The sequence below is a fragment of the Leptonychotes weddellii genome, chromosome 3 (genome assembly GCF_054177405.1).
Source record: "Leptonychotes weddellii isolate Sample4059 chromosome 3, ASM5417740v2, whole genome shotgun sequence".
NCBI lineage: Eukaryota > Metazoa > Chordata > Mammalia > Carnivora > Phocidae > Leptonychotes > Leptonychotes weddellii.
The window spans coordinates 1249787-1272257 of record NC_138371.1 but is presented as its reverse complement, the minus strand read 5'-3'; the positions used below and the strand labels follow the sequence as shown (position 1 = coordinate 1272257).

Below are 22471 nucleotides of genomic sequence, written 5' to 3'. Positions count from 1 at the left end.
GAGGGGTTTCTAACAGGGCTCTGCAGCCCGGGGGAACGCAGGTGGGGGTCCCCGACACGGGGCATCAGAACAAACCCAGGCAGGGATCGGGGAGGACAGAGGGGAGGCCTTTCCCTGAGGATATCTCCCTGTTCAAGTGGTGGACACATCACATCACAGTGCCCTTTCCTTTATGAAATCCAAGATAGTATTAGATGATCCCTCTTATGGGGGTGACGACTGAGAGTCTCTGCCTCTGTTTCCTGGCTCGTGATTTTCCTAATGCAAAGCCTCCGGTTCCTAGTTTTTATTTCTGTCCAGATATAAAACCTAGATTACTGGGGCACATACTTCCATTCATCGAATCCTGACCAGCCAGGGGCTGCTGCCTACGCATCTTTCCTCTAAAAGCCCAAATGTATGACAGTAATTGTGGCTTTCGTTCTCCACCCCTACCCTGCCAAGCCCCCAAATGCTGCAGATCTGCACCCGGTGTGAGCCTGGACCGTGCCCTCCTATGAGAAAGCAGCTGCCCACTGCCTCTTTGTTCCGACAGGTGCACAGCTACGAACCACCGACCCAGAAACGGGTAGCTGGTAAACAGGACACAGATCCCAAGCCAAACGAGTGGCCAGCCGGCTGCTGAAAAAACTGAGCTCTGACAAACAAGATGGGTTTTGGCAAGCAGGACAGGAGCTTCCTTTGTCTCTGCTGTAGTCCAGAACCCAAAGTAACCAGCCTGCTGCCACACCTGCTCGTTGAGGGGGAGGCCTCCTCACCTGCTGCTCTGGCCACGCACCTCGTCTGCAGGAGCCGGGCTGGCAGAGCCAGGCAGCCGCAGGAACACCCAGCAAGGCCTGCTTGCAAGGTGGACATAAGTAGCTAATTCCCTCTGAAAGCACATGGCCACACTGACATCACTCCTGGTCCTCAAAGCACTGAACCTTCCAACACGGAGTCTTTAAACACACATGGTGTCATTCCAACTCTGCAGCTTTTAGGCATTGTAGCATTTTTGTGAAACTAAATCACGGCTGCTCTGAAGTAAGGAGACCCCACACGGGCGTCCACTAAACCCTCCAGGTCTCCATCTGGAGAGACGGCTGGGTCACTGTTTATTTGCTTTTCTCTGCCCAGCACTCACACGGGAAGCACCGGGAAGTGACACAGAGCCTTTCTCAGCACCTACAAACCACCAAGTGTGCAGGCCGGCAGGGAGCGCGCACCCCAGGGGTGAGACTAGGGCTCCATCGTGGCCCCCGGTGCCGTGCACACAAGCTGGGAGGGACGAGTCCGCGCTCGGAGAGAGCCGGCTCCCACCCAAGCAGTCCTGACCACATGGCAGGCTTGCCACCCATTGGGGACGCTGCCGTGGAGAGCGAGCTCATTACAGCCGAGACATCAGGAACAGCCAAGATAATTAAAGATGTTTTTCTTTTCCTTCCTCCTCTCCTTAATGGTTTGTGAGGCACTTAGTCCAAAGACACCCCACAGCTGGCTGGGTGCCGAGTGCACTCCCACGCAGCGATTACAGCAGGGTGTCTCAGGGAAACGCAGAGCTTCCACACTGAAGTCTGACTCCAACTCAGACGCTGCTGGGAAACTTTCTTTTCAACTGTTAAACACCCCCTCCCCCAAAAAGTAAGAAGGGAAGGGGAAAGGAAGGAAAGAGAAGAAGAGGGGAGGAGAGAAGGGGAGGGGAGGGGAGGGAAGGGGAGTAGGGGGCAAACAGGAGAGGAAGGAGAGGAGGGAGGAGGGGGACGATGGAGGGGAGGAGGAGAGGAAAGCAGAGGAAGGAGGGGAAGTCAGGAGAAGGAAGAAAGGGGGAGGGGAGCAGGGAAGCTGGGGAGGGGGAGGGGCTGGAGAGCGGTCTGCGGCCTCCTCTGCACTGAGCATTACTGGACGGCGGGTGGGTGCCTACTGAGCACCTGGGCGAGCATGGGGAGCGAGTGCCCGAGCGCGGCCAGCGCAGCCTGTGTGGCCGAGGAACCGAACTCTATGCTGCATGAACTTCAAGCACCTAAATTTCAACGGGCGCAGGCGGCCAGGGGCCTGTGCGCGGCCGGTGGGGCAGCTCCGAGGGAGAGGGCTCTCCGCTCACAGCCGCCAGCTGCCCTGAAACACTCACCTCTACAAGGAGCTCGCAACAAGTTTTCTTTTTGCTTTCTACGTAAAGTAAAGAAATGGGATCTTCCTCTCCATCCAGAGCTCGTTCCTGTGCTTCCTGAGCCTGCGCTCCCCTCCCAGGGAGGAATGTCAAGGCCAGCTCCGTAAACACGTGGTGACCTCTTCCTGGCTCTGGCCTCTCCCCCTCACGTCGTCCCTGCTCACCCCGCCGTGGTTATGCTGCTGAATCAGGCGGGATCAGCGCTTCAGAAGCCCTCGGAGTCCTGGCCTCCGTCTCAATAAACCAAACCCATCACAGTACACGGTCAGTGACGTGTAAGCAAACACGCGTGTGCACACACATACGTGACGTGTGCGGGTGCAGAGGGAGGATGGAGGGAAACGCCGCGGCATCGGTTTCATTTCCTGATGTCTGAAGAAACCAAGTACCAACTCTGCATGACACAGAACACAACTGTAATGAAACGAAATTCTTCCAGTAATATCTGGTCTTTTAATAGCAGATTTTTCTTCCCAGTGATAATTATGGATCATTGCCAAATAAAGCCAGAAGGCCGCAAAGCCTCCTAAACCAAGAAGCCCCGTCCCTCGCCAGCTACTCTACAGGGCAGCCTGCTCCCGGCCAGGCCGATTCTCCCACGGTGCCGTTCTCGGGCTGTTTACCTCCTCCAACCTCACACTGTAAAGCACGGAGTCCACAGGAGCGGGGCAGACGGGAAGTGTCCTCGCCATCGGGATGCAGACCGTGAAGGACGGCCCGTCACTTCAGCCAGATCCACTTGTCGCCCACGTCCGCGTTGTACCCGGGGCAGTACTTGCGGCCGGGCAGCTGTGGGAGGGAAGGCCATGGTCACAAGGGTTCACAAGGCACTCGAGGCCCCAGCTCGCTGCAGCGGGGGCTCAACGGCATGTCCTGCTGCGAGTGTGAGCGCCCCGCGGGAATAGAGCCCTGCTGGCCCACGTGCGCCCACAACATGCAGCTGCCTGGGGTGGCCTCTGGCCTAGGAAGCAGCACGTCTGTTCTCAGGCTTTGAGGGTCATGATTGGAAAAACCCACTCACACCTGCAGAGAGCGCTGCTCTCAGCAGTGTTCTGGCTGGAAGAGCAAACTGGGGAGAACTCAGGTGAGTTCACGACGGGGCCCTCCGCCCTCCGCCCTCCGCCATCTCTGGGGCAGGTTATGGAAGCAGACAAAGGAGGGCGGTGCACACCAGGCCCCAGCTAAGTGGGAGCTCCCAGGAGCGGGGGGAGGAAGCGGACCGGACCCGGGAGGGCTGTCTGTCGGGGCGGCAATGGGACTGGGAGGACAGAGGTCTCCTGCCGGCCCTCCCACGGGGCCCAGACACCACGCCACGCGGCCACAGGCCCACTCCCACAGGCAAAGGCGTCTGCGGCAAGAGCCAGGGGCCGTGGGCTCTGGTGGCCACAGTGCGGGGCGGGCCTGCGACGGAGCTGCGCACGGCCAGGGAAACACTCGAGCACCCTGTTTTGCCAAGTTACATGAGTGGAACAAAATACTGAATTTACTTCTTCATGTTTTCAAATCAATGTGGATAAACAGATTTGTACATACTACATACAAAAATCTTCCACATTCTGCCCTTAAGTACTAAAGTATTTAAAAAACCAAATCAGTCTCCCCTTCACCTACTCAGCAAGGCAGCCAAGCACAGCCACGGCAAGGGGAGTCGGGGGCTCCGCACGCCACCGCCAACACCGGACGGAGCTCCGACGACTGGCCGGCTTGAGGCCCCGCACCACGCCCTCTCTCCAGTGCCGTCACGCAGGTGTGCAGGGGGATTCTGTAGCCCGCAGCGGAGGTTGGGCTGCCAGGGGCTGGCGGGGGGCTGAGCCTGTGCATTTCAGAGTGGGGGCTCTGCTTTTTGGGCCCGGGAGACCCTGTTAATGGGGCCATCCACGTGCCAGGAGCATTCTGGGAATCCAAAAGGAAGACAAAAGACGAGACCCAGCTCCCCAGGAGCCCAGAGTCTTGGGGAGAGACTGGCAAGGGGGCAGGCCTCACAGCCCCACGGCCACGGCAGCACCGCAGGAGCCCAGCGGGGGGCGTGTGCGTGCGGCTGCCCGCAGAGAGGGGGGCACTCTGGGGGGGGCAGGCGCCCAGTTTGCTGTGCAGGCTACGGGACACGGCGAGTGTTAGGAAGATGTCAGTTTTTCCGCTCTCTGATCGCAACAAGCGCTTGGGCGTAAGATGGGTGCAGCCGCCGCAGCATGCCCGGGCGAGGGCCACAGGGACTAACACCGTGTCTGGCTTCCTCGGGCCCCGGGAAGCCCTGCGTACCAGAGGAGCAGGCGGAGGGCAGGTGGTGGCCCCAGGGAAGGTGAGCGCCCAGCCTGACCGCGGACACTGCATGGAGAAGGTGAGGGGCAGTGGGAAAGCTGGGCCTGAGGCTGCAGAGGCAGGGCTGTGCTGAGGATCCATGGGGACGCCGCCAGCACCCAGCAGCCCGGACAGAGGGGACGCCACCCCAACTGATGAGGGTGCCCAGGGAAGAGCGCAGGGAAGATGCATGGAGACGCTGACCTGTGGATGAAGAGGGTCTGGGCAGGGACGGGGCAGCTCGGGGAAGCTGAGACTACGACAACGACTAAGAGCGCGTGTCTGTGCACACAGAGTGGGGGTGACAGAGTCCCTGTGCCAAGGAGGGCAGACTGTGTCAGGCAGAACAATGCCCCAACCCCCAGATCCTGTGCCTGCGAGACCTCACACGGCACAGGGGGCTTTGCGGAGCACATGGATTGTCCACACGGGCCCAGGGTCGGCACAAGGGGCCCATGAGAAGGTCAGACCAGAGGAGGAGATGGGGCCACGGAAGCGGAGGCCAGGTGATGGGGCCACAAACCACAGGGTGCAGGCACCTCCAGAAGCTGGAAGCGGGCAGGAAACAGACCCTCCCCTCAAGTGTCCACGAGGAACACAGCCCTGCCAACACCCTGATCTCCTACTCCCGACCTCCGGAGCCCTGAGACAACACAGGTAAGCAGCTTCCCAGGACACACACAGGGATGCTCTGCCCTTCGTGATGGAGACGCTGGGGCACTTCTGTTCACACTAGGGGGCACGCTGATGGAGAGGCCCCGGCCGCGGGAGACAGTGGGCAACCCGCTGAGAACAGGGTAAGGAGGGAGGGCAGGCCGGAGCGCCCTGGGCTCGCGCCCCCCGCCCCCGCCCGGGGCCCCCATCCAGGAACACCCAGCAAACGGCCGCCATGGCACAACAGCCCCAGCAGGAAAGAGCAGTGTGGCTTTGCAGCGTCCCCACAGTGGGCCCACCAGAAAGGGACTTCTCTTCCTGAAGGACCACCCCCAGCACTGTGTGCAGGGAACAGAGCTCTGACCTGTCAGGGGAAGAGCTCGGGAAGGCTCTCAAACGTCACCCACGCCTGCGGCGAGCCGCTCGACAGCAGCAGTCCCCAGCCTCCGTCAGCGGAGTCCCCGGGGCTCGGAGGTGCCCCAGAGCGCAGCCGAGAGGAAGGGCTGGCGTGCGGCAGCAGCGGGGCTCTGCTCGCGTCTTGGCAGGGTGGATGTTAAGCCACCGAGCAACTGAAGGCAGGCAGACCAGCAGCAGCTGCGCACGACCCCACACACCTGCTCCCGGGACCGCTCGGGCCAGCAGTTCGCGGGCCTCTGATTTCCAGATCCTCAGGGTCCCTTTCCAGCACGTTTAAGCTAACAGGGACCCCAGGGAGGGTTTCCGTTTGGAACATTTCACACCGAGGGAAGACAAAAATAAGCTTTTTCTTTTCCGTTACTTCCTATCCGCATCTGCTCATTTAAATAAACCTGCAAACCACCAAAACCCAGTTCACACCTGTCACGTGAGAGAACATGCCTGCGATATCCTGAGAAGAGAGTGTGTCGCCACCTTCCCACTCAGGAACCATCCCTCCCCGCACACCTGCCTGCAGGTGCGCCGCTGGGGAAAAGGGCCGTCAGCCCGCCCCGTACCTCCTACTCTTCCTCCTTCCCTCCACCAGTTCCCCAGAAGGTGGATGCCGGCCGCCCACACAGACAAGGGCCACCCCCGGTGAGCGCGGCGTTAGCTGGGGGAGCTCTGTGGGATGGGGCTGCCAGGTGCCTCCAGGGCACGGGCCTCCAGCCTTGTGCAGGAGAAATAACCACCTAGTTTATTCAAGCCACAAATATTCTAGCTTGTGTTTTTTGGTTCTCCCAGCTGAACTTACTTCTAATCTTAATTTTTTCCTTCTTGCACAGGAAAATATTTCAGAAGAAATTCTGACTAGTGGAAGGCCCCCTCTTCACTACCTACAGGTTTTCATTCAAAAGCTCTGTGAAGATATTACACCAACGGTTACTTATGAAGTGTTTAGAGGAAGCAGGGGGGTGGGGGAGGGGGAGGATGGGGAGGAAGGAGGAGGAGGGGTGGGGAAGAGGGGGAAGGAGAAAGAGGGGGGAGGAAGGAAGGGGGGAGGAGCAGGAGGAGGGAGGACAGGGACGGGAAGGAGGAGGAGGAGGAGGGGTGCACACACTGAAGTGGCCTGGGCGTGGCTGCAGGTACACAGGGAAGGGAGGAAGGAGGACGACCAAGGCCATCCAGCTCCCTGTCCGAAGTCCCACATGGCACACAGCACCCGAGGACAACGGCGCTAGACATCTGACTTGGCGGCACCGTGCCCAGTCTAATACTTTCAGGAGGCTGTCTCCCCACCTTCCCCATTTTCCATTAAAAGTCGAAGAGTGAGTTTACTAAAGAGAAAAACTGCAAACCACAAAGATGCATATTCAAAGCTCTCGTCCAGGGGGTGGCCAAGCTGCCCTGTGCCCAAAATGGTGGTGAGCTGGCCCACCTGGGGCTCTCCGTGCTGAGTGGGCCCCACGCCCCATGAGCCCAGCAGTCTGCGCCAGGGGGCCGCCCAGAGAGGCCACTGCTCTCCTGGAGGGGCATGAGGTTGGGCTTCCCCCCGGGCTCCCCCTGCGCGGCCCCCCTGACGGTTGTGGGGGAGGCATGCAGCCCCGTAGCCCAGGGACCAGGAGCCTGGATGCACAGCAGCTTGCTCCCCAGGGTCAAGTCTCCTCCTGCTGGCACCATCCTGACCGGCACAGGACAGACGAAAAGAGTCAGGGCACCACAGTGTTTGCAAAATCATTCCCAATTTCCCTAGATTATTTAATTGTGCAAAATCTGTGTGTCAAAGGTCATGCCTAATTTCAACTAACATTTACAACTGTGGAAACTGTGATATCCCTGACCCTCCTGGTAAGTAGCACGCAACAGCTTCCTGGGCACGCCCCAGCCATGCACGCACACGCACGCACACGCACGCACTGCTGGCCCGCCATCCCTGGGAGGGTACATGCAGAAGGAACTTCTCGCAGGGCTGCCTCGCAGGGGCCCGGGGGCTGGGGGACAAGGAAGGTCAGTTAGTGCTAATTGCATGCTCTTCAGATGTTTTGTATTTTCTAGCACACAGATTTCTTTTTTTTTTTCCACAAAAGAAAGGCTGAGTAGCTTGTCCAGGTCAACAGCTAGAATGTCCATGGAGCTGGACTGCAAACCCATGTCCTCCGGCTCTGAGTCCGCCCCGACCCTCTAGGCCACCAGCCCCTCTGGCCCGTGCACGCACCTGTGGGCCCATCACCACCCAAGTGGCCAACCCCTGCTCTGAGCGCTCCTGATGAGAAATAACCCTTCGATGTGCCCCTCCAGATTTATGTGCTTAAGGTGAACTTGTAGAACTGGAACTGCTTACTTAAGGAGAAAATAAACAACAGATGCTGACACAGCAATCAGAATGGGTTTTAATTTAATATGCACAAGACTCTGGTCCAGATGATGACGCTCTGCTCACACTGTGGGTGAGTCAGGGCTCCCACATTCCCTTGTTATTTACTGCCTAGTGCAGGGTCGGCAAACTACGGCCCGCAGACCAAATCCGGCTGACGACTGTTCTGTACAAACAAGTTCGCCAGGGCTCGTCCCGCCGCTTGCCTGCACTCCGCCCGGGCAGAACTGCGTCCTTGTGACGGAGGGGGCGGGGCCTGCAAAGCTCAGCTATTTATTCTCTGGCTCGTCTTAAAAAACCATGCTGTCCGCTGCCCTAAGAGAAAGTGACCACGGCGACGAGGGGACCAGGGGACAAGTGAGCCAGGCAGCTCCAGGGGAGGCTTCAGAGGCGGCAGAAACAGGTACCTTTTGTATGCAAAGGTGGTACAAGCCGGGCTGGGATCTGTGCCGTGAGGAGGTGACACTCGAGGCTGCTCCCAGCCGCTTCGCTCTCGCACACAGCGGGGACGCTCCACAGAGCTTCACGTGCCGGGGGCTTGGACAGACCCAGCTGAGAGTACATTACACACATTCACTCATTCTCCTGGGCAAAAACTCTGAGTTCCTCTACACATGAAGCCCACTGTGTCCTAGTGGTCTTGAGGGGCATGGATAAATCCCATCTTCTCTAACCTCATGAAATACAGAGTATGTAAGGCTAGTCAGAAAGCGGAGGCGCTGGAGGATGGAGAAACCGGGCCTGACCCACAAGACCAGAGGCTTCAGGTACAGACAGGACGTGGTCAGCAGAGAGGAGGAAACGGCTTAGAGGGCAGGCCGGGCAGTGAGGGCGACAAGACAGTGCAGAGCACGGCCTGCAGCCCACCTGGACCCCAGCAGCCCTGGCTGCAGCTCTGCTGCTGGGGACGGGCCACGTGAGGGCCACCAGACCAACCCACGCCACGTACCGGCCACAGCTTCCCCGACCACGGACACTGGACAAACAGGTCAGGCTAGCTAGCATCTGTGGGTGGAGAGCTAGAGGGCCGTGGGCAGAAAAAGAGGCCTGTCAAACTGACGAGGACGCACCTGGTCTGTGGCTGTACACGACCCTGCACGTGTCGGGTGATGTCACGGAGGCGGGCAGAGGACCCCAGAGGAAAGAGCATTCCTGGGGGCTGCTGGGTGCTCCCCTAGGGCTGAGGGACTGAGCTCCCAGCAGCCAGGGCTCACCGCACACCCGGGTACCTGGCTAACCCTTCCCTACAAGTCAGGCTGCTCAAGACTCACCAGAAAGCTAAGATACCAGGCCCCAAAGGCTTAAGCTGATTTCCACGTATCTTAGCTGCCTGCCAGAGTACACACTCTAACGCTCCTCAAAGGAACGAAACAAGATCAAGTACACAAAAACAGAGACCTCACAATGGACAGTGACCACTGTAAAGTCTCCAGCCCTGGAAAGAGAAAAATGTAACCCGTATCCAGGGGAGAAGAGATCAAGCCGACTCGGAGGTAACGAAGATGATGAATTAGAAAATAAGACCGCTGAGACAGCTATTATAAAAAGATTCAGTATGCTCAGGGAATTAAGTGAAAAGTGAAACTAATAAGAAAACCAGAGGGCGCCTGGGTGGCTCAGTTGGTTGGGCGACTGCCTTCGGCTCAGGTCGTGATCCTGGAGTCCCGGGATCGAGTCCCGTGTCGGGCTCCCTGCTCGGCAGGGAGTCTGCTTCTCCCTCTGACCCTCCCCCTTCTCATGCTCTCTCTCATTCTCTCTCTCAAATAAATAAATAAAATCTTTAAAAAAAAAAAAAAGAAAACCAGAAAACATAAAAAGAAACAAAACTTCTAAAGTTAAAAAAAAAACAAGACTTCTGAAATAAAATGCCACCGGATGGGTGTGGCGGCCACAGCAGTATGCAGCTGACCTGCCCAGAGCACCTGCTCTGCCCGTGTCCACCCCCGGGCACGCTGGGCCACGCCCAACGGAAGGCACCCGCCTGCAGGACACGGGACCCCGCCGGCCCGGGGCCACCCCGCCAGCCTGGCCAGATCCACCTGCACTGCTGCTACGCCATCCTGCCTCCCTCCCTCTCCTGTCCCAGACGTCACACGGCGCTGAGGACTACGGGCTCCCCTGCACCTCACATCTCTCCCCTTGACCCTTCACAGGTGTTTCCCCAAAGTCTCCTCAACATCTGACCCTATCCCAGCTGCCTTTCTTGGAGGACCCAAACACAATGGAACTAATAGCACATTATATAAACACGAGAAAACATCTGTGAACTTGAAGACAGGACAACAGAAACTATTCAAGAGAAAAGAGAAAGAAGAAGAAAAGGCCAAAAACAAACGGATGGAGTCTCAGTGACCTGTGGCTCACGAACTATCAAGAGTCCCCAGAAGGGAAAAAGAAACAACACCTGGAGAAATCATGACTAAACATGTTACAAACAATATGGAAATGATGGACTGCTCACACCGGAGACGCTCCGTGAACCCCAAGCAGGAGAAGTACAAAGAAAACCACCCGGAAGCACGTGGTCACCAGGTGGCGGGGAAGTAGTGATAAAGAGACGGAGAGAGAGTCTCAAAAGCAGCCAGAGAGAACAGGTCCCTCAGGCACACAGCAGGACTGCACGCTTGTCCACAGAAGCCGTGCGGCCAGGGGTCCGGGGGCTCTCAGGGTGTCGGAGGAAATGAGCGGCCAACTCAGAAGTCTACACTGGGTAACTCCATCTCCGAAAACCAACCGGAGTACGGGTATCTTCGTCGAGCAAGAGCTAACGATGCGTTGCCGGCAGACCCGGGCGGTGGGAGCAGCTACCACAGGGGGTGACTCGGGCCCCCCGAGGGCCGCCACACGGAGGCCTGGGCCTGCACAGACAGCGCCCCACACAGCACAGCTATGAGCCAGGGCGAAAGGTCACAAAAACACCTTAGCTCGTTTTAAAGGTAACTGACCGTGGCACAGGCCAGGGGAGCTGGACAGAAGTCAGCCTGCCGTGCGTGGGCTGGCGGGATGTGGCTGGCTGCGCGTGAGCAGACCCTGGCGAGGGACAGGCATGCACTGTCAGCCCAGACCAGTCGTGAACGGTGAAACCAAAAGATGCAGTTAATGAGTCAGCAGCAGAAATAAAACAGAAGAAGATGATCAAGTAAGCCAAAAGAAGCCAGGAAAAGAGAAAAGTAAGATGTAAATCTGAACCTCACTTGCTCAGGGTTGAAGTGTGAGGTGAGAAACAGCAGGTCCCCCGCTCGAGGACCCTCGCCCCTACCCAGGGAAACCCCGCTCCCAGGGCCAGAGGGCAGGGGCAAAGGCCGCCGAGCCACTCGCTCCCGCACGGCCCCCTCGGGCCAGTGCTCTGGGTCTTGCCGAGACGGCCGCCGGCTCTCGCAGCCCCGCTCACTAGCCAGCTCCGTCCTCCTCTGCGGAGACGTGCGGCAAAAACCGCCGCCTGGTGAGAAATCGCGCCGGGGAAGAGCGTCCGGGGAGTCCTAGGACAGGTGGCAGGACGCCCTCAGGAAACAGCCCTCAGGGGGCAGCCAGCCCCAGCGCTGGCACAGACCCCCCATTGGCTGAGCAGCGGGTTCTCAAGCTTCCCCAGGCAGTCCTCCCTGAGCGAGCAGGTGACCGGCTATCCCAGCCTCTGCCTCGTCTTCGCCCCTTGCTCTTCTGGGGACGCTTCCCATGGCCAGTTCTTCCTGCCCAGCTCCTGCCGCTTCCTCCAGGAGCCCCCTGACGCTGACAGGGTGACTGTCCTCTCTTCCCTCGTCTCTCCTCTCGGTGCCCAGTGCAGTCACTTGCCTGCTTGTCAGTGCGAGTGGGCAGTCACCTAATCCCACCACCAGCCCCGCCTCACACGCGCAGGCGCCACGAGGGGCAGGTGGGTGCTGTCTCTCCTTGGAAAGATGTCAAGTGACCTGCCCGTGCCACCTAGCTGCAGGCGGCAGGCTGGACCCTCAAGTCTCAAGCCCAGGAATATCTTCCACAACACCGTACACAGATTGAATTAAACCGCAATACCTAGTGTGCGATAGCTTTGGAAAATGACGTAATAGCTTTGTCTGTCTCACCCGCATGCTGCCTTCATTTTTACTGAATTCCATTCCTTCCCCCCAATGTTCCATTTGCCCCCCAGTCCGTCCGTCTGGAGCTCTGCTCTCCAGTTTCTAGCTGTGAGGCGCCTGGCGTGTTCAGGGCCCGGCCCCCACTCCACGCTGGCCTGGGGGGGTGGGCCCTCAGGGTCTCCCACCCCATTTCAGGTTGACTGCAAAGTCCTGCTGGAGAACTTCTGGCTCCAGGCAGGTGTGTCAGGGCTGCTCATGGGAGCTCACCGTTCCTTAGCTGAGCTCTGCTGGAGAACTAAAATAGATGTGTTAATTCCAGCACCAAGTCCTTTGTTATAGGACTGTAAAAAGGTGAGTTTTTTAAAAAGGATCAAATGAAGCCCTTCCTGTTTTGGATCGGTTTCACCCCACTGGGAGTAGGAAGTGGGCTGTATCAGGAACAACAGACTCTGCTCTTTCCAGATGCTCTGAGGAGCGCAAACGGCTAAGGAAGTCTGGAGTGACTTGGGGATTCCAACTTCCAACTTCTGTTAGCCATTATTGCATATAAATGATAATGAGCTCTAAGAATTTTTCATTAATTTTAAAGAACATTATAGAAATTTTTTAGTAAAGTCACTTCTATGATATACAATTTCCCCAATTTTCCATTATTGCTAAGCATAAATCAAGTCTAAAAACTCTGAAATCAACCCCCCAATCTTGTCTTATCAAAGACAATTTTCAAAAGCCATCTTTTTAAGAATAAGCGTCTTCTATTTTTAGCACAAACACCATGGTCTGTTACAAATACATCCGTATTTAGCTGCCAAATCCATTGCCATAAGAATCACAGTATCGTATACATTTTAAATGACTCATATTAGCTGTGAGTGGAAAAGCTCCTAACTCAAGCCCTTGTTTAAATACCTGAACAGTATTCTTTCTAGAAATTCTCAAACAGAAGAACTGAGGGCACACACCGCAAAACGCGGGCACCCGTGGTTTGTCAGGTTGTTTGCGAGGACGTCACCCTGTGACTTGGCACGAGCAGAGCCCCAGACAGCACGTGATAATCTGCAACCACACTCAACCCAGGGCACCCGGTGAGAAGTCCATGTTTTACACTAACTTTCCTGCCCAGGGGACGCAGGTTATCTTCCACACGCAGGAAGCTAAACAACGGGGAACGCGGACCGACGAGTCTCAGTCCCGCGCTCCACAAAGAGCTGCAGAAGCAGCGTACACGAGCGTGTCCTCCAGCCCCGCGAGTGAAGGGCAACTGCAGACACAATTCCTCTCACACTCAACTGAACAACTTCTAAACGGAGAATCCGTAATTTAACACAAAAAACAGGTACCAAATTAAGTTCTGAGGCCCGAACGTCAAGAAGAATCTAGGAAGCTTTCTCCGTCAGTAGGTTGAGGTCAACTGACCCCGAGGCTTCCCGCTTACTGCAAGTCTGTCTTTATCCAAGCGAACCCCACAGAGGCAAGAGCACACGGTGTTAACATATTCCAGCTATGAAGCATCGCTATTCTAGACAATGCTAACTTGGTGCTGAGACAAAAACAACTTGAGATAGTAAAGAAATAAAAATAGCAGGAGAGAAAGCGAAGACTCTGTCGTCCTGGCAACTGTCTCGGACACAATCGGATTTGTGGAGGGAGCACAGTATCTTAATAGCATCTGGCCTCCCTAAATTGAAGACACCGAATCGCTAAAGCAGAAACCAATTCACAGGACTGCACAGAAATAAAAAGTGACCCAATACAGTGTTTGAAAAATGACTTAAAAAATTAGCAGGCTGCTATGCACACGTGAGCATTCACGGGAGTGTTCACAGGTCCGTTCCAATGACAGAAAGGGGGCCGAGTGAATGGGAAACGTATGGATAAATATTCTGAGACTCCAGACACTCGTGTCCCTCTGCAAACGTCCCTTCGGGAGAAACCTAAGACTGCCCAGGCAGTCACATGGAGTATGATGGGCACATGAAAGCCACCCTGACTCCGGCCAGAGCAGCGAGAGAGCGGAACAAACACCCAGGTCACAGGATCAACAACACAAAACCAAAATTTACAAATCCTATTCATATGGAATCTTAGATCCTTTCTGTCCTGAAAAGGTCTGTCTTCACTCGTCTGCACCCCTAGGTCACCAACACAGCTAAGCAGGAAATGCTCACCCCACCCCCCGCGCTGTCACGCACGGACCCCGAACCCAGGCGTGCACGGCGTCCGCCCCAGCAACCCCTCTGCTGCTGTGCACAAGGGGCTGCAACGGGCTGGAGCCCGGTATGTGCCCTCCAGGGAACGTTCTGGCCTCCAGCTCAGATAGCCTCTCTGCGCCTGGCGGCTCACTCACACTTGGGAAGAATAACCCGGCCTTCCTGTGGCAGCAGTTTGAGGCCCATACGCCAACACTCGAAATTAGCTGTCCTTGTGCACAGCTTCCCCGTCAGCCCTGCCTCTCTACTCTCACCCCTGCCCCAGGTCCCCTTGTCCTATGCACCCCACCTCCATCCTAGCCAGCCCTCCAGAGGTCCTCTCCTCCTTACTGCCAACCAGCACGAGGGCATCAAGGCCCTCCAAGAATCTAGCCCATGCTGCGTACCTGCTACTTGCCAACAGAAAGCCCTCACCGGCCAGGACAACGTCTTCCGAACCATCACCCCGAACTTCTGTCCTCCACATCTTCCCTCGTTAGGGTGCTACCCTGAGCTAACTAACAACCTCTGAGCCCCACTGTTTCACCTCAGAGGATTTCTTGTAATCAATGACTAATCCCAAATAAAGCCCACAGATCATCATAAATTTAGGACTGATAAAAGTCCTTTCTACCTCTTCTCCTTTTCTTTCACATAATACGTGACTCGGTACCCCCAAACCAGCCACCCTGCCTCTAGCCTTCACAAATGTTGCTCCTTCTCCCCCAAAACGGGGGGAGGCCCCTCTTCTACTTGGCAAACCATCATCTTGTAAATCTCGAGATTCTTGGCATCTGACACTTGAATCCCCACCATGAATTTGGGAACTACACCATGTGCTGTGCTCACGTGTGTGTGGTTCCCACTGGTGGGCGAGCCCACAGGGCACAGGAACCGGGTCTGTCCCTGAGTCCTCCACACAGTATCTGCGCTGGGCGTGCAGTGAAGGGGCACCAGATGGACACTGGCACAGGAGAGTTCCCGGCGATGGGCTGCTCTGCAGTGAGCGGCGGCCCCGCCACACCCCGGCTGCACAAACTCCATCCTCGGTGCTCAGCGGGAACCTGGGAGCCTGACTCCAGGCCGTCAGAGCAGGAAGGAAACACAGAGCTGAGCCCCCAGTCCATCAGCTCCCGAGACACGGGCCACTTTTAGGGTGTAAGACTGCTGTGCCCAAGGACAAACGGCACCTCAGATTCTATGAGGACAAGCAAAAGTAAAAATCATGAAACCCCAAGAAGCAAAATGAACCCTGTGACCTGGACACCGCCCAGACGCAGGCCCCGGTGCCACAGAGTCTGCCCAGCCATGGGAGGAAGTGGGAATGTTCACCCCAAGGGTCTCCCTCAGCTGAGGGAGGCTTAGGTTGGGGGACCCAAGACAGGCAGCCGGACACAGCTGGCCACCACGGGCCTGCTTTCCTTCAAGCTGACCCTCCAAACACACTGAGGCAGGCCAGGTACGGGGCAGGGGTCCAGAGTCCACGGCCACTATGTGGGAGGGTGAGCACTGGCCTCCCGTCGTCCCCACTGACTGGCTTCCAAGAGAAGCCACACAGGCGACAGGATCCACAGGGACACACACCACCGCGCAAATGTGACACCAAGAACGTTCCGTAGCCGCAGATTGTTACCTGTAACAGCTCGTCACAGCATCTTCTGGGAAACTGTCCCGAGACTCATCAGCTATCACATCACGTGTGGACACCACACTAAACAGGCATGCAAATGTAACTGCGGGAAGTCAAAGAGCTACAATCTACCCTCTACACCTGCAGCTGGAAGGAGTGCCAGGGAGGTTCACTCAGGGACAAGAGGCTGTGGAACCAGCAGCCACGTACAGGCTGGTGTGAGCGCCGGGTGCTGGCCTGAGCTTGCGGGGCCCCACGCTCCCCCGCCGGCAGCTTCTCTACCAGCAGGGCGTGTCTCTGATGCAACAAGCGCCTGCTCCACCCTGGTCTCATGGAGTGGGGCTCCGCTCCCCTCTCGGTGGCTCCTCCCGCAGGAGCGGGCCGGCCCTGTGGGAGCACTGTGGGACTCCTCCGGGGGGGGGGCCACACCCGCCTGGTGCGCCCGGATCCGTTCCGGGCCCCCGCAACCTCTGGCCCTCCTGCACCTTCTCCCTCGCTTCCTACGGGCTCTCGTCCTATAAACAGGCTGAGAACGTCTCAGCCTTTCGAAATAAAACAACGGCCCAACCAAATATGGGAAAGCCTACTTCCACCACTCTATCCCAACTCTCCCCTCAAGGTCCAGCAGCCTGCACCACCCTGACCTGCCCGCGGCACGTAAACAGGAGCCGGGCTGGCGGCCGCAGGGACCAGGGGCGGCAGGGCCTGCGGGCTCTAGGAGCTCCTCTGCTTCGCCTGCTTCACCCACCCCTCCCTCCCCCTCCTGCGGCAGCTCTGGCACAGTGTGCAGGAAGAAGGCCTGCCACCCACCGGCCCACCGGCCCAGGCCCCAGGCTGGCACACTGAGGCGGAGGAGGAAGGGGCAGCTGCTCTGGTGGCCCCGGCACTTCTGCTCCCCGCCAAGCCCCCCGCGTCAAATGGGTCAGCAGTCGGTTCAAACAGCTATGCCGACGGCACTTGTCACTGTCACTGCAGAATCCAATTAAATGTCATGAAAGAGGCAGAGTCTTTCTCTGACAAGGAGGCCCGGGCTGAAATAAAGCATGGGGGCAGGTGTAAAAGGCTGGCAGGGGGGGCGCCCTGTGTTCCCAGAGGTCCTCATGCTCTATAAGCCTGGGACGGCCACTGCGGGGAGTGCCACTGACAACCAGGACGGGGCCGACACGCGGGTTAGACCCAAGCGCCACTCCAGCGTGCAGACAGGGCGGACAGGCGTCTGGGGCGTCAGGGTGTCCCCTGGAAAGTTCTCTAGTGAGCCACCCTTTCTGGGTTCATCCAGTTCATCAGTGAATTCAGTGAACATAGGGTCAATAACAGGTGTCCATGATTAAGTGTGCCTGAGGCCCCACGATGAAAGCCACCGTCCGAACAAGCAGCATCTGCTCTTACAAACCCCCGTGATCCGTCAGCCCCGCTTGCACCTCACGCCCCGTCCACTTTAGAGTACAGCTTCTAGTGTGTCTACACTTGCTCCCAGCCCTGTAACCCACCACAGGTCTAGAAGGAAAGCAGTGAGACAAACAGCACACGCAGCGCCGGCCGAGGCACCCGTCCCCACCCCTGCAGCCGCATCCCTCCCTCGAGCACCCTCCTGTTGGAACCTTCCGCAATTGCTATTTAGCTGTAAACCTGAACATAAGAACAGATCTGACTCCCGGGAAAAGGCAACGCTGGTACCATATACAGGGACTCTTGGGTAAGGGAACGTAGCTTGCCCCGGGGGGTCAGAGCCACGTTCCCTACCCCCCCGTCTCTCACGCAGACTCCCCAAACACCCCCCCATTTCTCTGCCCCCACCCTCAGAACCCAACCTGGCAAGCAGAGCAATCCTTCCCGCACATAATTCAGATGCTCTCTCTCTCTCAAAACAGCGCACTGGCTTGCAGTCTCATGAAAACGTCAACCCAGGCTTCACGGCACTCCCTACAGCCCCCTCTGATCATGCCCTGCTAGGTTCCGAGCTCACCTCCAGCCCTGCCTGCCGCCCCACCCCCTCATTTCACCACGGTGGGCTCTTCTATTCCTAGACTGCCTCCACCTCCGAAGCCCTGCCTGCAGGTGCGGCTGGGTCACCCCTCTGCAGCACACCTCCCACCTGCAGCACTTCGATGCCCCGCTATGTATTAGTTTATCGCCTGTCCCTCCTTCCCCAACCAGGATGCAAGCTCCTTGACAGCAAGACTGTTTTAGTCCCTGATGTGGCCCCAATACTGAGAACAGTGCCTGGAACAACAAATACTTGCCGAGGGACAGGGAGTAAACGTAAAATGGGGAGGTGACAGTTCTGGGGGGTGGAGGCAGTGTTAGGCTTAGCAGCAAGTGTCAGGGGTAGACCGTCACTCCTAGAAATATCTTAGTTCCCACACGACGTCTGACTATGTCTCCTGGACAGGACTCTCCGATGCTAACAGGAGACAGTTTTTCATCAGCCACATTTCCTTTCTTGCCTTCAGGTTCGGGGACTTAATGAATTCTCTATCCTGCGGGTTCACTGAGCAAACACCTATTGAGCCTGGAGAGACATAGAGCTTCCAGCTCAGATCCTCTCTAACATGGATACAGGCAGAACCAGCACCCGAACCGGCTTTCAGAGAGGCTTTCCCTTTCCAGCAAAATAACAGCCCCAAAGCCCTGAGAAAGCCCTTGATATAAAACCTCTAGAAATGCTTTTAAATGCATTGCTGAGCTCTGCAAGAAATCGCAAGGGGCTAGAAATGAAGAGCAGGTTGAAAACCAGAGTGGCGAGCTGAAGCCTCCGTGGCCCTGGGGACGTGGGAAGAGCTGCCAGGAGACGGAAGGCAAAGCCGTTGGTCCGTGCGACGGTCCGTGCAAGGTGGGGCATGGGGAGGGGCTTCCTTACCGAAGCACAGCTCCTGGAGGGCAGCACCCTCCGTGGAAGGCAGAAGGGAAGGGAGCCCCCACCCTGCAAGGAGACCTCAGCTGCCATCTGGGGAATCCGTGGCCACGGTCTGTCCTCGCACGGGGGTGGGGGTTCCAGTCTCACCACCTCGGGGGCCTGGAGCCCCTGCTGGTCAGGAGTCTCGGGGCTGGCAGCAGCAAACTGTCCTCACGGGAGCGAGGAGGCCAGAGCTACCGAACAGCGTCAGATGCCCGGGTGAATGAAATGTCAGGGGCATACACACACCAAAAGAACATCATTGTTTCTCCCAATTCAAACTTAACTGGGCATCCTGTATTTAGGAGGGACTCTCACTAGGTGCCCACGGAGCGAGGCCCACAAAGCAAGAACTTAGTGTCCAGAGTCTCTAAAACACAGAAGGGAATAAGCCCTCACAGGTTAGAATTAGAGGAAACGATAAATGATGAAGTCTGAAGGTCCTCCAAACCTGGTATTACCAGATGCAGAACAGAAGGAACTATACTTGAGATGCTTAAAGAAAAAGAAGCCGTTGAAAAATATAAGAAATAATATCCCATCCACAAGATTCAGAAAGTGCTGGTGTAAGTAAAAAAGAAATTTAAACCCTGACCCAAAACAGCAAAGACAGAAAGAGCAGAAACATCCTAAAAGAGAAAGGGAGACTATAACACTTAATTAAAAACAAAAGGTCAGCACACTGCTCCTGCTTCCAAGAATCAGAAGTGCCCTCCAATAATTCTTAACCACAAGTACCAGCAAGTTCACGGTCTACTATAAAATATGCATAATACATAATGGATGTATTACAATGTGCAGAGCACCACGCCCCTGTTTCCTAAGTGTCTATATAAGCACACTGAAAATACATTTTAAGTTCCTCATGAAATTATGAGGTGTGACTTCAGTAATTTTATTACCTTTATTACATGAGTCAGGTTTATAGAAACTTCTCATGCTGTTGGTGTTTAACTAAAACACATTTTCAACATTAAAAATATTTTTTTTCCTAGAAAACGAGAAACAGCCTAGCAGGACAGTCATCTTCTGAGGGTCCATGCCATAAAGGCGCCCACCGACCCACTCGTTCCAGGAAGTAAGTAGCCACAGAATGCCCTCCGCTCCGACACCAAACAATTCCTCCTCTTGAAAGAAACAAGTCTTTGAAACATCCCCACACTGCTCACTTGTCTTCCAGCAGGAAACCAACCAGCATGTCAGGTGTCTCGGAGGCCGACCAGCCGTACCTGCTGCTCCCTCGAGCATTTCTAGATGGGAGCTCTGCAGCCTGGCCAGGGACCCCTTTTCTGGGAGCCACGGATCTCCCCAGCCCCGCAGCAGCTGCGTGTGAGATCAGCACAAGGGCTTCATCGCTCATCCCTACACCACCTGCATGGCCGCAGCCGGGGGGTCGAGGCCAACACCAGCGGTGACGTGGTGTGTGTGTGGTCCGTGATGTGATGGGAACGGGACTTCACCTCTCCGAAAACACAAACGGGCTAACCCTGAGAAAATCGTCAGACAAACCCCACCGGAGGGACAGTCTATAAAATACCTGACTGTCCTTTAAAACTGTCATAAAGACTAAACACAAGGAAATGTGACAGTCACAGCCAAACAGAGCTTTTGGAGACATGACAACTCAGTCCTGTGGTCCCTGGATGGGGTCCTGGAACAGAAACAGGGCATCAGGGAGACACAGGGCATCAAATGTGGTGTGGACTCCAGTGAACAGTACTGGACAGACGCTGGTCCGTCCCCTGCCACAATACACCACTCACCTAAGACGTCATCATGGGAAACGGGGTGTGGGGCGCACGAGAACTCTCCAGCAGCTTCACAACTTCCCTGCAAATCTAACACTGTTCTAAAAGTGCTTCTTTAAAATGCTTAAACATTTCTGAAATTCTTTTAATGCTTAGAAATTTTTAAAGATTAATTAAAAATTTCAGCATTTCTAAGCATTTAACTAAAATTATAAGTCCAATAAAATAGATTCTCTTAATACTCACAAATTAAAAATAAGACACTAACACATGGAACACAATAACGATGGAAAACTGCCGAATCCCCCAGCATGTCTGTGGTTAAAATGGCTGACATACTCAGCTCCTGGGGGACCGATGCAGACGACGCGCCCCTCCTGAGCCACGAGGAGAGACGGGCACCGTGTGGAAAGCACCTGTGTGCAAAGGCACCAAGGCAGGGAGGTCCCAGGCCCCAGGGAGGAAAGCTGAGGAGGCGGGCTGCCTGGTCCCTGCAGGGCCCCCCTCCCCAGGACCCACCCACTCCTGCAGGGATAACTGGGAGCCCGAAGACCCACAGCGGAAGGGCCGGTGGAGACAGAAGGGCAGGTCAGGACCCACCCCAGGGCGGGGCCCCGCTGAGCTTGCCCTCCTTAGGAAGGGCACAGGGCAAGCAGAGCGGACCTCACAAACCTATGCTGGGCATCAGGTGGCTTGGTCTGGGGATGGACTCCAGCAACCTGCCCAAAGTTCAGTGCCTGCCAGGAGATAGCACCTGCATCCTCCCAAGGTAAGAGAACGTCATCCAGAGTGTCCAGCCATCTTCACGATGACTGGCACTTAAAGGAAAGAAAAACAAGGCACACGGAAAAACAGGCCGGAATGACCAACCATGAAAGGACCAGGAGAGAGCCAGGCAATTTAAACGGATCGAAAAGAGGTCCAGACGGTGCGGTTACCAGATAGCTTTGTGATGAATGTGCTCAAGTAATCAGGGGACAAAATAATTTCAGCAGATAACTTGACATAATAAAAAATGGAAATTCTAGACTCAAACAGGGCTAGGATTACAATTAAACATGGAAATAAAGAAAGGCGGGTCTAGGAGCACATGAGAAAGAGCTGGGAAGACTAGCACCTTGGAAGCCCCATGAGAAGAACATGCCCGGCTGAAGCTCTCGGAGAAACGGGATGGAAACCACACGGAAGAGCACCTGCTCACAGAACGCGTGCAAAGGTCCACAGGGCTGACTGGGGCCCCAGAAGGGGAGCCCTCGGAGAGGAGTGCAGGCCACACGGAAGAGGTCCTGGCAAGTCTTTTTGAAAACTGAGAAAGACGTCAGCCAAAGAATGTTAGGGACCCCAAGCAGAGCAGAGACGAAAGTAGAGACGCACAGGCGCCAGCAGGGGCTGGGACGAAGGTGCTCAGCGTGACACACGAGCGTGTGTGAGACAGGTCACACGCCGGTTACCTCAGGAAGCGCATACCCCGAGGCCGCGGGCGCCAGGCCCCTCGCCCTGTGAGAAGCCTACGGCTGGGCAAGAGGAGGCCAGACCCTGCTGCGCTACCCCGGGACGGACGGGGCTGCCGCGAGCTCAGTCGCCGGCACCCAGGAGCAGAGGTCAACAGAGGCGTATGGGCCAAAGAGGGGACCCTGGCAGTGCGCGGCGACACAACCCAGGAAGTGGATGCCCAGGGACAAGAGAGAGCGGCGCTGGCGGAACTAGGAAGGCGACAGTTGGGTGACCGTCACATTAACAGCTGAGCCACCGGGTGAAAGTCTGACGAGGAAATGCACATTGACCAAGTTTCAAAGTACTTCCCCCTGAACATATATAAGTTACAAGGAGTAAGAGAGCAACTGAGAGTGGAGACAGCACCGCCGCCAAGTGACCCGAATCGGCACGACCCGCCAGGGGACCCACGGAGCCCTGGGCAGGGAAGACGTGATCAATTCCATGAGGCTCCTACGGAAGGCCGACAGCTGAAGCCAGTCCTGGGCAAAGAGCAAACAGAACCAAACGGAGGGACGTTCAAACACTGCCTGTCCTGCCCTCCTCAGAAGTTCTCCTGCACCAGGTCCTTCTGCTCTACAGAGCATCTCTGGG

At 56.3% G+C, this 22471-nt stretch overlaps 1 protein-coding gene across 5 annotated transcripts in view; it reads right to left on the bottom strand.

Annotated features, from left to right (window-relative positions):
* Positions 1–22471, bottom strand: part of NDUFA10 (NADH:ubiquinone oxidoreductase subunit A10) — a 113414-nt gene that overhangs the window by 57661 nt on the left and 33282 nt on the right. The window contains exon 10 of one of the 5 annotated variants that reach the window (XM_081813267.1): positions 2567–2935. The exons of the other annotated variants lie outside the window; for them this stretch is intronic. Within the exon in view, the coding sequence (XP_081669393.1) occupies positions 2867–2935 (69 nt within the window). The 3' untranslated portion in view covers positions 2567–2866. Of the gene's footprint in view, positions 1–2566; positions 2936–22471 lie in introns of those variants that run through there. 5 annotated transcript variants of the gene reach the window in all.